Below are 17,672 nucleotides of genomic sequence, written 5' to 3' on the forward strand. Positions count from 1 at the left end.
TTGCAAGAGAGTTATGTAAATAGTCTCCTTCACAGACAGACACAAACAGCTTTGCCGCAGTGGTAACATCGGTACCCGTCACATCACGTACTAAAGCCCTGTCGGGCTTGGTTAGCAGCTGCAAGGGTGACCGCTGGGGTCTGCCTAAGTGCTGTTAACAAGCGGGATGCACTCAGCTCTTGTGAGACCAATTGAGGAGCTCCGGTTACGAAATCTGACAAGGGCCGGGAGCGCGCTGTGCCAACCAAATGCCCCTTAACAATCGCATCCGGTGACGCCTATGGGCTGAGAATGACACGGCGGTCGTCACCAATAGGCCTTCAAGGCCTGCACGGACGGAGCTTGTAGACCGACAGGATGTTCCCAGTATCCCACTAATGAACTGAATTCTACCAGTTGCTACACCTATGACTGAATCAGACCACTTCGTATCCTCACACAGGTATTTTTATGAGTTGACTGGTTCCAAGTGTACCTCATTGATGTTTTAATCACAAGATACTAGCTCTTTGCGTTTTGTAAAGTGCTGGATATTTCCACAGTTTTTTTCACTTACAAGGGGAGGCTGCCAATTGTGAAATTCAGATTCAATTCATACTGCGCATAAAAAAAGCTCATGGCCAGAGGTGTAATGTGGCAAAGCACCAAGATGCACTTCTAAGCCGTTGTCGAGAAAATCGACAGTTAAAATAAACCGTTGCTGTGAAATACTCTCTACGATCATCGATTTCTTACAGTGTCGTGGCGCAGCGGTAAGCGCTCGGGTTCGTAATCTGAAGGTCGCCGGATCGAATCTCGCGCCATGCAACTTTTTTTTAAATATATATATATATATATATATATATATATATATATATATATATATATATATATATATATATATATATATGCAATTCCCGGCAATCAGTTGCAATAATTATGCATGTAATAAGTTGTTCAAAGTCGTTTGTCGTGGAAAAACTGGCGACTTCGAACATCATTATGTTTTACGCAAACAAAGTTGTATTTCACAAATATTATTAATTGTCTTCATAATGTTAACCACGTATAGTTAACGGAAGACGTAGAAACGATATTCCGAAACGAATACGTATAGCGTAAGTCAAACTTTCGAATTAGAATAGAGACCCCACGAACACAAATTCGCTGTGGCAGGTATGAAATATAAAGTCCGTTGTTCGCTCGTTACACTTGAAGGACAGATGTTGAATGGGCCGAAACGAGCCGCCGCATAACAGCGTAGTTGCCTGCTAACTTCGAAAGAAGGTAGATGCGGTCCCTAGCGCAACTTATAACATCGCCGAAAATCAGTGCGGACGTGAGAGCTTTGGTACACCCTGTTAAACAAACGGAAAAATGGAGGCGGTACAATTGGAGAGCGATCTGCCTTCACCAACATGCATAAGCAATTCATTAATATATATATATATATATATAAACTATTAATGAATTGTAATTCATATATATATATATATATATATATATATATATATATATGAATTACAATAAACTAATACTAAAAAAAATGTTGCATGGCGCGAGATTCGATCCGGCGACCTTCGGCTTACGAACCCGAGCGCGTACCGCTGCGCAACGACGCTGTACAAAATTGTTGATCGTAGAGAGTATTTCACGGCAACGGTTTGTTTAACTGTCGATTATCTCGACAACGGCTGAGAAGTGCATCTTGGTGCTTTGCCACATTACACCTCTGGCCATGAGCTTTTATTATGTGCAGTATGAATCGAATCTGAATTTCACAATTGGCGGCCTCCCCTTGTTAATACCTCATTATAGATAATTGCATCATCTGTAAAATATCTGAAGTGACCACTGATAGAGCACTGATATACAGCACGAATGGCAAGGATCCTAAAACATTTCCCTCAGCACACCTGGAATTACTTCTCTAACACTGTCGCTTACTCTTCATCCAAGAAAAAGTGCTGCATCCTGCCTGCCAAAAAATTCTCAATACAGCCACAGAGTTTGTCTGAAATCAGATATAACGGTGCTTCCATAAGCGTTGGTGTGGCACTGAATGAAATGCTTTTCGGAAGTTAAGAAACACTGCATCTATCTGATTGCTTTGAGCCATGGTTTTCAGGATGCGTGTATGGAAAATGGCTTTCACATGACCGATGTTTCCTGAATCCTTTCTGGTTGCCATGGAGGAAGTCATTATTTTCGAGAAACCTAATTACGTTTGAGCTTATAATATATTCTCAGATTTTACAGCAAATACATGTCAAAGATTCTGGACTGTTTTGTAAATCACCTCCGTTATCCTTCCTTCAGACGGGTATCACCTGCGCTTTCTTGCAACTATTGAACACATTATTTTCTTCAAAGAATCTACGACATATTATGGTTAAGTGGGGAGCTAAATTCTGTATAGAATTAGAGGGGTATTCTGCAACTGGCTGACAGCAGTGGACCAATAAGTCCTGTATGACTTTATCTTAACCTGCACACTCCCACTAAGACGGTAACACCTCTGCGTATGTTGCGTGTCACACAAAATACGGAGAAACTCCTTTGAAAATTGTATATTTACTACACAATTCAGGAAATACTGATATACGAGGGTTGTCCAGAAAGTAAGTTTCGATCGGTCGCGAAATGGAAACCACTGGGAAAATCCGGTAAAGCTTTGCACAGATGTATTGAGCAGTGTCTCTAGCGTGCCCGCCGACCGTGTCGCGTGGCTCTTTACAGTTTTGAGTGAACAGTGAGCACGTAAAGATATGTAGGGAATAGCGTCCACCGCCAAGTATGAGGGCCTGGTTAGAGATTTCGCCTGTGTCTTGCAGCCCACATAACACAGCAGTTCCTTCTTCATGCCAATTCTCGGCCGCACACTGCAGGGGCAATGAAGATGCTCCTGCAGCGTTTCTGATGAGAAGTGTTTGATCACCCACAATACAGTCCGTAATTGACTCCCCCTGAGTCTCATCTCTGCTCACGAGAACCGCTGGCTATGAAGACAAAATTTTTCCACAGACAACGAGCTGCTGACCTGTGCAGATAACTGGCCGAAAGCACTGGCGGCTGTTTTCTATAACGAGGATACTGGATAGGTGATACAACACTACGACAACACTCGAAGTTGGAGCGGCGACTATGTAGAGAAGTAGGTGGAAGGTGTAACGTTTCTGGTTTTCACTGTGGTTTCCATTTCGCGACCGATCGGAACTTACTTTCTGGACAACCCTCGTATGTTGCCGCTGTCTGTGTAATCGGCTTCAGTAAATTTCGTGATACCTATCACATGACGAATTAAACACGAAATGATGCGTAATACGTCTTAAACAGCCGACGCAAAGGCAGCTGCTAGTTGAGCGGTTTCCATATCTCTGCATTTTCAGTACGTCGTGCAGAATATTGATATGTAAATCAGCTGGTGTCGTTAGATTTAGCTTCATTTCGGCTACAATCTGAAACATTATGTATGCTGCCACAGCTGGCAAGAAATAAGACTATCTTTAATTTATGGTGTCTGTCAGGCAGAGCATTTTCGTGAAATGAATCATTCGCTGTTTCTGTATTCCCCATTGTCCCATACCCTGAACTGCCACTGCCCATTGAAGAAATCTGCTGGGAATACGTTGATAACTGAATGCTCTTAGTCACGAAGGTTACATTACCCGTCTTTGCTACTGTGATGTTATACGACAGTGACTGACACTTTTGCCGGCCTGGTGGCCGAGCGGTCCTAGGCACTTCAGTCTGCAACCGCGCGACCGCTACGGTCGCAGGTTCGAATCCTGCCTCGATCATGGATGTGTGTGATGTCCTTAGGTCAGTTAGGTTTAAGTAGATCTAAGTTCTAGGGGACTGATGACCTCAGATCTTAAATCCCATAGTGCTCAGAGCCATTTGAACTGACACTTTTTTACGCTATACAGTCTCTTAGTGGTCCCAACGACATCCTATTAGAATGACATCTGACCACCGATGTCCTCTACTTAGCAGCGTACTCGTCTCTCGTAGGGATGTTGTTTGACGTTATAAGTCAAAAACGTTTCGCGTTAGGTTCAAATGGTTCAAATGGCTCTGAGCACTATGGGACTCAACATCTGTGGTCATAAGTCCCCTATAACTAGAACTACTTAAACCTAACTAACCTAAGGACATCACACACATCCATGCCCGAGGCAGGATTCGAACCTGTGACCGTAGCAGTCGCGCGGTTCCGGACTGAGCGCCTAGAACCGCTAGACCACCGCGGCCGGCGTTTCGCGTTAGGATTCAAAGTTTTCTCTTACATTGAAATTTCTGATACAATTTCGGTTCTTAGCTTCCGATTACTAATCTTCTTCGTCGAAGAAAATCTGGATGTCCAGAAAGGGATTAGAACCACCGCCTTCGAATACGAGTCGTGTGTCGAGAATTGATATTCGTCGCATTCGTGAGTACGATGGTTCAAAATCGCGTCCGGCGATTCTGATTTATTCTCTGTCGGTCCATTATGGCCAGTGGACATCGGCTTGTACGTACTTCTCAATTCAATAAACTTTACCAACAGCCGTATACTTTAGGTTATTTTATTTTATTTCGAACGCTACCAGTTTCGGCAATTCATTTTGCCATCTTCAGGCCCCATAGGCTTTCTTCGAATCGACAAGCTTATCGTATAGTGCAATAAAACTGGATACCGTGAATCCGAATCGTTGTGGAACTGATTCATACGAAAGGTTGATATTTGAAGAAGACTCTACCGCCTCTATCTTGTGCCTTGCGTAGGGGTCATGGGAACAAGATACTCGAGATAGCGAGTCACCCAGGCAGTAATTTTTCCCTCGGACAATAAGCGAACGGACTTGAACAGAAAATATATATCATTGGCACGAAGTATCCTACAACATGCAAACCCAAGGACTGGCGGAGTACATATGTAGACGTACTGAGAAAACCACACTAACGTTTGTGAAAGCATTACAATCAATCAAGGAGATACGCATGACTAAAATTAATTTTATAGCACACAGTAGTTCTGAGGATTACGTATCCACACATGATCTCTCACTTCCAGAATCGGTATCCAAGTTAGATCATGCGAACCTGTTATTTTCCAAAATGTCGCAAATAAAAATGGGCTTCTGTTGCTGATAAAAAGGTAGAATCAAGTGTTTTGGAGAGCCCGTGGGCTAGGGACCATTTGTATATCCAACAGAAGGATCGCCTTAGGTTCACTATTCTACACTACAGGGTCAAAGTATGAATATTACACACTTCCTTCTGCTTAGACAAATGGAGCAAATCGGCTGGTTCTTTTCGCATTTGATGTCGTCTACGGTAGTCTCAATGTGTCTTATGAAGGCACAATAAGTTCATGGGCGGTTCCTCGGAAAACCGCAAAAAAAGGGTTTTCCTAACATATTTTTGCCGTCACCAGCGGACCAAAAGCCAGCCGAGAATTCCTAGATAACTATGCACAGCAGATGGCTGAAATTCTTAAGATATATTCCTATGAGCTCGATCTCAAAATACCTCTAAAATTTTCTTGAAGTCCTTATCCATTTCTAATATACACAGGTTCAAATTTACCCTACTTCTACACTTACAATTCGGTATGTGGCGAGATCTAAATAATAAATAACAGCAGAAAATTGCTCGAATCTTACTGGTATATCCTCAAGGCATTTATCTGGAGGGGATATCTCCCCGTTTCCAAAAGTCTTTATCCGTTATGGAGAAACACCCCAAAAACTTGTTTTTCGGGTACCAAAACCCAGCTGCGGATTCCGAGATGGCTAAGCATATCCAATGATTAATTTTAACGATGCGTTCCTAAGATACCGATCTCTCATGATTCGCGCAAGAATAAACTTGAAATTTTTCTTCATAGTTTTATCCGTTTCCAAGATACAGAGGTTCCAAGTTACCCTACTTGTACAGGTAAAATATGCACGTAAAACCTGGTGTAAGGCGGAAACGTAGTTATAAAGTGACATATCACGTAGAAATATGCTGTAATGCGTCTCCATTACCGTCCGCCAATCCCATGCTGTTCTAGTAATGAAGCACATGGATTTTTTTTCACTTAAAATCCGGTCTGAGATCTGAAGTGTAAAATTAGTTTTGCGTTACTTCAGTTTCACATAAGCCAACTACCTAAATTTCGCTGGCTCACATATTTCTTTTCATATGATTTACATGCCCTGCTGCAGCAGGGAGAAGAAGGGAACCAGCGAAAAAATGCTCCTATCGGAGAACAAAAAATGAGAATTTGTTCCTGTGTACTTAAAACAGCCTGACTGAAAAGTGGGGTACAAACTGCAACATTCTACCTTCCTCAGCACCTTCAAAATTTTGGCATGCGGAGATATTCGCGATTTTTTTTATGCTGACAGAGAAGAAAGAGTGACAGTGGCAAATAGAAAAGTAATAAACTCTGGAAGATGGCAGACGGCGATTATCTTATAGAAACAGCGAAGGAGATAATGGCAGCGTGAGAGAATGAGAGGAACTCAGGGGCAGTGTAATATAGTTGACAGCACCAGAACAGTGCTAGGAAAAGAGTGAAGGAAGCAGTGCAAAGGGGGGGAGGGCCAGGAGGAGGAATGAAGTGAAAGAGTAAATGGAAGTGGATGAGAGCCAGTGATAAGGAGAGACAGAGTGTAGGACAATGACAACGAGAAAGAGAGAGAGACAGTCACAATGAGAAGATACAGCAACAATAGGAAGGAAGGAATGAGATAGTAGGGGTAAGAGAGAGCAAGAGGGTGAGAGGAGACTGTAGTAGTAGGACAGAACGAAAGGGACTGTGGCTGTGACATAGGAGACAAATGACAGAGAGACGAAAAGAGATAACAACAATTAGTTGGCTGAATGAGTGAGTGAGAAAGAGGAGCTGGGAATGGACGCGTATGAGCGACTTACACACCCATGGTGTGAGTGATATGCAGTTAGGGGGGGACCTTGTGGGAATTTGAGGTGTGCTGCATGTTAAAAAAAAAGCGCGAATATATTCGTATGCAAGAATTTTGGAAAAATTGTTAAAGGTGCTAAGGAAAGAAGACTGTGGCAGCTGATACCCCACTTTTCAGAATGGCTCTGAGCACTATGCGACTTAACTTCTGAGGTCATCAGTCGCCTAGAACTTAGAACTAATTAAACCTAACTAACCTAAGGACATCACACACATCCATGCCCGAGGCAGGATTCGAACCTGCGACCGTAGTGGTCGCTCGGTTCCAGACTGTAGCGCCTAGAACCGCTCGACCACTCCGGCCGGCCCCACTTTTCAGTCATAAAAAATGGTTCAAATGGCTCTGAGCACTATGGGACTTAACATCTGAGGTCATGAGTCCCCTAGAACTTAGAACTACTCAAATCTAACTAACCTAAGGACATCATACACATCCATGCGCGAAGCAGGATTCGAACCTTCGAACGTAGCGGTTGCGCGGTTCCAGACTGAATCGCCTAGAACTGCTCGGCCACACAGGCCGGCTTTAAGTCAGTCTTTTAAATAAACACGATTATATTTGCTTTCCTAGAACTCAAATAGGAGCATTTTTCCGCTGGTTCAGTAATGTAGGAAGCCACTACATGCTGTAGCGAGCTTCTCTAGCCTTCATGACATAGTATCAAAGGAGACTTTTTAAAATTTCCTTGGAGAATGTCTGGAAGAACAGATACCACACATGTAACACTAATACTACGCGTTGATGGCATTTCATAATACGATATTGCAGCGCCTGTGTTATTCTGATTACGATGCAAAGTTGCTTCGGACATGAGTGCATGTCCAAAGGAACAGGCACTGCGGCGACCACAGCCGTTACGAAACGCATCAAATGAATTCGCAATTGCGAAAAAGGACTACCATCATCTGTAGAATGGAATGACGACAGTTAAAATTTGTGCCGGACTACCGATGACGGTAGTCCTTATCCGCAATTGCGAATTCATTTTTGTATTTCGTAACGGCTGTGGTCGCCGCAGTGCCTGTTCCTTTGGACATGCACTCATGTCCGAAGCAACTTTGCATCGTAATCAGAATAACACAGGCGCTGCAATATCGTATTACGAAATGCCATCAACGCGTAGTATTAGTGTTACATGTGTGGTATCTGTTCTTCCAGAGATTCTCCAAGGAAATGTTAAGAAGTCTCCTTTGATACTATGTCATGAAGGTTAGAGAATCTTGTTACAGCATGTAGTGGCTTCCTATGTTACTGAAGCAGCGGAAAAATGCTCCTATTTGAGCTCAAAGAAAGCAAATATATTTGTGTTTATTTAAAAGACTGAGACTGAAAAATGGGGTATCAGCTGCCACAGTCTACTTTCCTTGGCACCTTTAACAATTTTCCCAAAATTTTGGCATGCGAACATATTCGCGCTTTTTTTAACATGCAGCACACCTCAAATTCCCACAAAGTCCCCCAACTACATATCACTCACACCCATAGCCCATCACTCTAAGTCGCTCATACGCGTCCACTCCCAGCTGCCCTTTCTCACTCACTCATTCAGCCAACTCATTGTTGTTATCTTATTTTGTCTCTCTATCATTTGTCTCCTACAGGGTGTTTCAAAAATGACCGGTATATTTGAAACGGCAATAAAAACTAAACGAGCAGCGATAGAAATACACCGTTTGTTGCAATATGCTTGGGACAACAGTACATTTTCTGGCGGACAAACTTTCGAAATTACAGTAGTTACAATTTTCAACAACAGATGGCGCTGCAAGTGATGTGAAAGATATAGAAGACAACGCAGTCTGTGGGTGCGCCATTCTGTACGTCGTCTTTCTGCTGTAAGCGTGTGCTGTTCACAACGTGCAAGTGTGCTGTAGACAACATAGTTTATTCCTTAGAACAGAGGATTTTTCTGGTGTTGGAATTCCACCGCCTAGAACACAGTGTTGTTGCAACAAGACGAAGTTTTCAACGGAGGTTTAATGTAACCAAAGGACCGAAAAGCGATACAATAAAGGATCTGTTTGAAAAATTTCAACGGACTGGGAACGTGACGGACGAACGTGCTGAAAAGGTAGGGCGACCGCGTACGGCAACCACAGAGGGCAACGCGCAGCTAGTGCAGCAGGTGATCCAACAGCGGCCTCGGGTTTCCGTTCGCCGTGTTGCAGCTGCGGTCCAAATGACGCCAACGTCCACGTATCGTCTCATGCGCCAGAGTTTACACCTCTATCCATACAAAATTCAAACGCGGCAACCCCTCAGCGCCGCTACCATTGCTGCACGAGGGACATTCGCTAACGATATAGTGCACAGGATTGATGACGGCGATATGCATGTGGGCAGCATTTGGTTTACTGACGAAGCTTATTTTTACTTGGACGGCTTCGTCAATAAACAGAACTGGCGCATATGGGGAACCGAAAAGCCCCATGTTGCAGTCCCATCGTCCCTGCATCCTCAAAAAGTACTGGTCTGGGCCGCCATTTCTTCCAAAGGAATCATTGGCCCATTTTTCAGATCCGAAACGATTACTGCATCACGCTATCTGGACATTCTTCGTGAATTTGTAGCGGTACAAACTGCCTTAGACGACACTGCGAACACCTCGTGGTTTATGCAAGATGGTGCCCGGCCACATCGCACGGCCGACGTCTTTAATTTCCTGAATGAATATTTCGATGATCGTGTGATTGCTTTGGACTACCCGAAACATACAGGAGGCGGCGTGGATTGGCCTCCCTATTCGCCAGACATGAACCCCTGTGACTTCTTTCTGTGGGGACACTTGAAAGACCAGGTGTACCGCCAGAATCCAGAAACAATTGAACAGCTGAAGCAGTACATCTCATCTGCATGTGAAGCCATTCCGCCAGACACGTTGTCAAAGGTTTCGGGTAATTTCATTCAGAGACTACGCCATATTATTGCTACGCATGGTGGATATGTGGAAAATATCGTACTATAGAGTTTCCCAGACCGCAGCGCCATCTGTTGTTGACAATTGTAACTACTGTAATTTCGAAAGTTTGTCTGCCTGAAAATGTACTGTTGTCCCAAGCATATTGCAACAAACGGTGTGTTTCTATCGCTGCTCGTTTAGTTTTTATTGCCGTTTCAAATATACCGGTCATTTTTGAAACACCCTGTATGTCACAGCCACAGTCTCCTTCGTTCTGTCCTACTACTTTGCTTCGTAATCAGAATAACACAGGCGGTGCAATATCTTATTTATCTGCAGATACTGGCCAAGCGACTTTCAAGTACAACGTCTGACCTGTACGGGAATATACATAATGGACATATGGAAGTTTGGGTCTGGCCGTGAATGGTGCACGGACAGCAAAATGGTAAGGCAACCGCTCGCGATTAGCGGGAAATCAGGGTTCAAGTCACGGTCCGGCATACATTTTCATTGTCGCCATTCCATTCTACAGCCGATGGTAGTCCTTATTCGCAGTTGCGAATTCATTTGATTCATTTCATAACACCTTCAGTGTGAATGCACACTACGTCCGACCTCTTGCGCGAATCATGCGAGATGCTGCGAGCGATGGGGAAAATGGAAGGCGCTACCGAAGTAGTCTGCGACAAGTTGGGAATTTGGATTGGACGTGAAGCTGCCCGGATAGTTGAAGCGGTTAAGGCGACTGCTCACGTAAAGCGGGAAATGTCGCCACTGAATGTTGCAATCCCCTCATGCGGCTGACGTCTGTATTTATGTTTCATCATTGGTAATGTTGCTCTTCTCTGTGACACGTGGAACGGCCACCGAGGTGTGTACTGTTCGTGCTTAGTGTTGTCACCAAGCCTGGTAGAGTATAGGCGTGAACAGCAGCAGGTGTTGAGCGATCACCGTGGAGGACACGAAGAAGTCACGTACTCATGTGAGACGTAGTTATCAGCACTTAACAGAGTTTGAAAGGGGCCTCATTGTGGGTCTCCATCCGGGCAGCTGGTCGAATCGCGCGAGATCCAGACTTGTAGGGAATTCTAATCAGACAGTGGGCTAATATTGGACGTTGCGGGAATTTGAGGACAGGCATACTCGTCTGACCACCATAGTGAAGGACTGCAGTACTGTGCACCAAACACATCATAATCCCTTCACATATTTGCCTGCCAGCCGAGAACAAATAGTAGAATACCTGCAACATTCGTGGCCATGGGTCCCACGTGACTTTTGTGATATAAATCACTATGTTACTTGTAAAACTTATTTTATGTTTTAGTTTTCAATACTTATCAGATATTACAAAATCTTTTTGGTTCATTTACACGTCGATCCCTCACCAAATTAAAAACAAACGTACATTTTTTACGAAGTTTGTCTTTGAAATACATAACGCTAGGTGCATTTATATGCCGCGCAAAGCCGGCACGGTAGCTCAGCGTGTTCGGTCAGAGGGTTAGCTCCCTCTGTAATAAAAAAACTGAGTTAATCGATCAACAACGAACTTAAGCGGATGTATTACGACATCCGCCCCGAGCAGATGCAACGAACAAATCGAACAAAAAGAGATTAAAAAAAAAAAGCGGTCTGAGGCGCTGCAGTCATGGACTGTGCGGCTGTTCCCGGCGGAGGTTCGAGTCCTCCCTCGGGCATGGGTGTGTGTGTTTGTCCTTAGGATAATTTAGATTACGTAGTGTGTAAGCTTAGGGACTGATGACCTTAGCAGTTAAGTCCCATAAGATTTCACACACATTTGAACATTTTTGCATTTATATCGTGCGGTAAAGGATTAATTACGGTCTTGTGCCATCAACACGACCGTTACTTCCATAAGAATTATTTTCGCAATGTACAGGTTTTTGAAAGCGAATGATTACCCGCTGTATTGTAGTACACTCATTTCAGGTTCCGTACGTTTAGATGAGAAATTCGGATTAGCAGTGGTGGCGCCATGTTCTATGCAATGTTTTGTAAAAGTCTTGTGTGCTCAGTTTCTCTATAGAAAAGTATTCTGGGTTGTAAGCAAGAACGAAACATGCTCTTTACACTTGCTTTGCCTATAGCGCTTAACATATGAAATGACTGTAAGACCACATGTTAATTTCAGTGATAGGAAGATTACCCGTTACAAAATACTAAATAATTCTGAGGCCCCATTTTACCGCTGCGCTTAATGTGGGTACCTGTGTTGTGTTATTCCTGAACAGTAAATGGGTTTATCACACAATTATCTTTATAGTTCAATATTCATGACCGAAAGAAGGCATTTTTATTAGGGCAACCTTCTGTGGTACTTAAACCATTGCAAGGCGGGCGAGGGTACTTTATGTCCAACATTCTAAAATACCATAATCTCGTCAGTTACTTTACATCTTAAAAGTTTGGAAAAAATAATTACAATTTTTGATGAGTTCTTCTACCAGATTACATGAATGTTGTAAATTTTTCAGTTAAACTTAACGCAAAAATTTAGTAATAGATGTTACTTTCTGTAATATTTTGAGGTTCAGGACCTTACTTACACATCAGCATCTCTTTAAACAGTATGTTGCTAGTAAAAGTCCACAGAAGTTAACGAAAGTTGTGTTTTATTTTTCTTTTGTACTGGTTATAGAGTATCTCCAGCTTGGTAGCACACGTTATTGAAAATGCGTTGATATTGCTAAAAGTGTTCTAAAAGATATTTTCAGGTTCTGGACCCTAGTAAAACATCAGTACCTGATTAAAAGAAAGTTGTTAACATAAATGAACAATAATTAACGATTTTTTAAACTTTTTTAGGTTAGGCATAAAGTACTCCAACCCCTCCCCCCACCCCCTTACTAATGCGCGTTATAGAACATACCTCGGTACTCTTGGGGTTAATAACCACTATTTCAAAACTAAAACATGACATATAACATACAACAGTCCTTTTTGAGTGTAAGCTGGAAAGAATATTGGGGTTTATCGTCCAGTTGACGATAAAGTCATCAGAGATGGAGTAGGAGCTACAAATGGTTGAGATGGCCCTGAGCACTATAGGACTTAATTTTCTGAGATCAGCAGTCCCCTGGAACTTAGAACTACTTATAGCTAACTAACCTAAGGACATCACACACATCCATGCCCAAGGCAGGATTCGAACCTGTGACCGCAGCTGTCGCGCGATTCCAGACTGTAGCGCCTAGAACCGCTCGACCACACAGGCCGGCTTAGGAGTTACATCTTGAAGTGGATAAGTATCAGGAAGGAAATCGGCAGTGTCCTTTTCGAATGAACTGTCTGCTACTCGCTTAAGCGATCTAGGTAAGGAAATATGAATCTACATGTTCACACTGGGATTTGAGACCCGGTCCTTGCGAATGCTAGCCCAGTGCCTTATCTCGGCACCACTCGCTCTGTAGTGTGGACTGTAGTTTGTTTCGTTGTGAATCATAGTACACATGAATGAAAGGTGAGAGTGAAACCTAGTGTACTAATATCGATTAGCAGCAAGGGGACTACTATAAATGTCATATGCACTGAGACACAGTGAAGAAGTTTCGGAATTGAGAAGGGGTAGGTAATCTCGAACTGCACGTCGCCATCCTTCCTCCCGCTGAGGGCCATATTGTTGGCAGGGGGGGGGGGGGGGTAAGTTTCGTACGAGCAGGATTCGTCCCGGCTACGTAAAGTTCTCACACTAGTGTGTGGTAGTGATAGTAAGTTAGTTCAAAAAATGGTTCAAATGGCTCTAAGCGCTATGGGACATAAGATCTGAGGTTATCAGTCTCCTAGACTTACAAGGGAACCTCACCATCGCAACCCCCTCAGATTTAGTTATAAGTTGGCACAATGGATAGACCTTGAAAAACTGAACACAGATCAATCGAGAAACCAGGAAGAAGTTGTGTGGAACTATGAAAAAAATAAGCAAAATATACAAACTGAGTAATCCATGCACAAGATAAGCAACATCAAGGACGATGTGAGCCCAGGACCGCCGGGGTCCCGTGGTTAGCGTGAGCAGCTGCGGATCGAGAGGTCCTTGGTTCAAGTCTTCCCTCCCGTGAAAAGTTTAATTTTTTATTTTCTGACAATTATTATCTGTCCATCCGATGCGATCACTTTTTTTGGGAGTGATTATCACATCCACAAGAAAACCTAAATTGGCCAAGGTAGAAGAATCTTTTTACCCATTCGCCAAGTGTACAAGTTAGGTGGGTCGACAACATATTCCTGTCATGTGACGCACATGCCGTCACCAGTGTCGTGCATAATATATCAGGCGTGTTTTCCTGTGGATAAATCGATTGACCTATGACCTTGCGATCAAATGTTTTCGGTTCCCACTGGAGAGGCAAGTCCTTTCGTCTACTAATCGCACTGTTTTGCGGTGCGGTCGCAAAACACAGACATTAAACTTATTACAGTGAACAGAGACGTCAACGAACGAACGGACATATCACAACGTTGCGAAAATAAAGAAATTAAACTTCTCACTCGAGGGAAAACTTGAACCAAGGACCTCTCGATCCGCAGCTGCGCACGATAACCACGGGACCACGGCGCACCTGAGCTCACACTTTCCTTGATATTGCGTCTCTTGCACATGGGCTACTCAGTTTGTATATTTTGCTTATTTTTTTCATAGTTCCACACAACTTCTTCCTGTTTTCTCGATTGATCTGTGTTCAGTTTTTCAAAGCCTATCCACTGTGCCAACTTATAACTAAATCTGAGGGGGGTGCGATGGGGAGGTTCCCTTGTTAGAACTATGTAATTCTAACTAACCTAAGGACATCACACGCATCCATGCCCAAGGCAGAATTCGAACCTGCGACCGTAGCAGCAGCGCGGTTCCGGACTGAAGCGCCTCGAACCGCTCGACCACAGCGGCCGGCTAAGTTAGTTCCTATGGGACCAAATTGCTGAGGTCATCATTCCCTACGCTTACTGTGTTGTGCGTACTGTAAGACCTTCGGTATACACACCATCAGATTATTTGACTTGACGCTCTAACGAAGTAGGCGAGTGTCAGCAATATGTCTCGTGGTTTTATAGTGGCGTGTTTATCTTCTGCCGTTAGGTCAGACGATAGCAATGCCACTTGCACGCTTAGAGTAACAGATTGATGGTGACCAACTTTAAACAGAACTTGATTAATTTTCACACACATTTATTAAAATAATAACAAGCATAAAATTACTTAACTTGATTCTGGATGCTATTTACAATTGACAATCCGAAGTTCCTTTTTTCTTGGTACATTAATCTTATTGTCACATATCTCTGATACTTGACAAAGTGTCTACACATTTATCTTCATGGCTACGTACAGGAATATGATAATCTTATTAGGTGCAGACTGAAACTTGACTATAGACTGGTACAGACTGGTGCAGACTGACTAATCGGAGGTCTGTACACTCGTTATAATACCTCGCGCGTTCAGGTATCACTGCGCGAGTGTGATCCGCGAGGAGAAAAGGTTCTACGTTAGCAGCAATCTCATTGGCTGCGTTACATATTAATACGCGGATCGGCGAAAGTAGAATTTGGTCCGTTTCTAAGGCAGCGCCATCTCGTAGTGCGGAGACGGACGAGCGCTGCGCCTGCGCTGTTGTGCTTAGTGGGGCGCGCTCTAGTGGGTAAGTTGTGTACACGCTGACTACGCGGAACTATGTACACAACACTTACACACTACTTAATCTAACTTAAACTAACTTACGCTAAGGATAACACACACACCCTTGCCCGAGGGAGGACTCAAATCTCCGACGGGGGAATCGGCGAACAATGGTAAGGAGCCTTAGACCGCGCGGCTACACCGCCATACTAGCGTATGTTTACTACGTCTACCTTTACGTGTATTTTTTTTTTTTTATTTTTAACACAGAAATTTCAGGGCACTTGCTGTCTAAAGGATCTGGATAAGACGACGGTGGGTACTGACCTCTGCGCCGGGTTGCTGGAAGGTGACCGAGGCGACGCTGAAGGCAGCCGGGAAGGGCGCCTCGGTCTCCATGCACTGCGTGTAGGAGCCCAGGCGGTAGCTGTTGCCCCACAGGAACTGTGACGAGTAGCGGCCGCTCGCGTCCCACACTGCAACACACAACGTCACGTTTCATTCTCGCAGAGGCAGTCCATCCACACGCAGAGAGCTGCAGCGACGCGCTTTACATTCAGCCTTACTCGTCATTTCACACGAGAGGTACACAGATTTGGTTCATTGTAGCCGTCGTGTAGTTTATCAAATGAATCGCCGTTACTTACGCTGCATATTTAGATGAAATCCTTCAGACGGTAGATAGTGAGTTACTTTCTGCCAGTTTTGTGCATCGCTGCCTATTGCCCCGCCGAAGCTGTCATGATTCCCCTACATCTACATCCACACAGATACTCTGCAAATCACATTTAAGTGCCGGGCAGAGGGTTCATCGAACCACCTTCACAGTTCTCTATTGTTCCAATCTCGTACAGCGTGCGGAATAAACGAACACCAATATCTTTCCGTACGAGCTCTGATTTCCCTGATTTTATCGTAATGACTGTTTCTCCCTATTTAGGTCGGTGTGTAAGTAGGCTGTTTAGGTTTTTATGTCGGTTACGCCACGCACTGCTCTGTATGAAAATCGCTGAATGCGCTGTGTGCAGTCTGTAGCTGGTTGGACTCATTGCTGGAATATTCGCTTGTGTAGCGTTGGGCAGTTGGATGCGAACAGTGCGTAGCGTTGGGCAGTTGGAGGTGAGCCGCCAGCAGTGGTGGATGTGGGGAGAGAGATGGCAGAGTTTTGTGAGTTACTATGAGCTGACGATCTGGACGTGTGTCCGTCAGAAAAAGGAAATTTGTAAGACTGGATGTCATGAACTGATATATATTCCTGGAAATGGAAAAAAGAACACATTGACACCGGTGTGTCAGACCCACCATACTTGCTCCGGACACTGCGAGAGGGCTGTACAAGCAATGATCACACGCACGGCACAGCGGACACACCAGGAACCGCGGTGTTGGCCATCGAATGGCGCTAGCTGCGCAGCATTTGTGCACCGCCGCCGTCAGTGTCAGCCAGTTTGCCGTGGCATACGGAGCTCCATCGCAGTCTTTAACACTGGTAGCATGCCGCGACAGCGTGGACGTGAACCGTATGTGCAGTTGACAGACTTTGAGCGAGGGCGTATAGTGGGCATGCGGGAGGCCGGGTGGACGTACCGCCGAATTGCTCAACACGTGGGGCGTGAGGTCTCCACAGTACATCGATGTTGTCGCCAGTGGTCGGCGGAAGGTGCACGTGCCCGTCGACCTGGCACCGGACCGCAGCGACGCACGGATGCACGCCAAGACCGTAGGATCCTACGCAGTGCCGTAGGGGACCGCACCGCCACTTCCCAGCAAATTAGGGACACTGTTGCTCCTGGGGTATCGGCGAGGACCATTCGCAACCGTCTCCATGAAGCTGGGCTACGGTCCCGCACACCGTTAGGCCGTCTTCCGCTCACGCCCCAACATCGTGCAGCCCGCCTCCAGTGGTGTCGCGACAGGCGTGAATGGAGGGACGAATGGAGACGTGTCGTCTTCAGCGATGAGAGTCGCTTCTGCCTTGGTGCCAATGATGGTCGTATGCGTGTTTGGCGCCGTGCAGGTGAGCGCCACAATCAGGACTGCATACGACCGAGGCACACAGGGCCAACACCCGGCATCATGGTGTGGGGAGCGATCTCCTACACTGGCCGTACACCACTGGTGATCGTCGAGGGGACACTGAATAGTGTACGGTACATCCAAACCGTCATCGAACCCGTCGTTCTACCATTCCTAGACC

General features: G+C 44.7%; 1 protein-coding gene across 1 annotated transcript in view; it reads right to left on the reverse strand.

Annotated features, from left to right (window-relative positions):
• LOC126249791 (nose resistant to fluoxetine protein 6-like) overlaps positions 1-17,672 on the reverse strand; it is a 341,698-nt gene that overhangs the window by 120,384 nt on the left and 203,642 nt on the right. Inside the window, exon 2 of the mRNA XM_049951478.1 lies at positions 15,803-15,951. Within this exon, the coding sequence (XP_049807435.1) occupies positions 15,803-15,874 (72 nt within the window). The 5' untranslated portion in view covers positions 15,875-15,951. The remainder of the gene's footprint in view (positions 1-15,802; positions 15,952-17,672) is intronic.

Source organism: Schistocerca nitens, chromosome 3, assembly GCF_023898315.1.
Source record: "Schistocerca nitens isolate TAMUIC-IGC-003100 chromosome 3, iqSchNite1.1, whole genome shotgun sequence".
NCBI classification, from domain to species: domain Eukaryota; kingdom Metazoa; phylum Arthropoda; class Insecta; order Orthoptera; family Acrididae; genus Schistocerca; species Schistocerca nitens.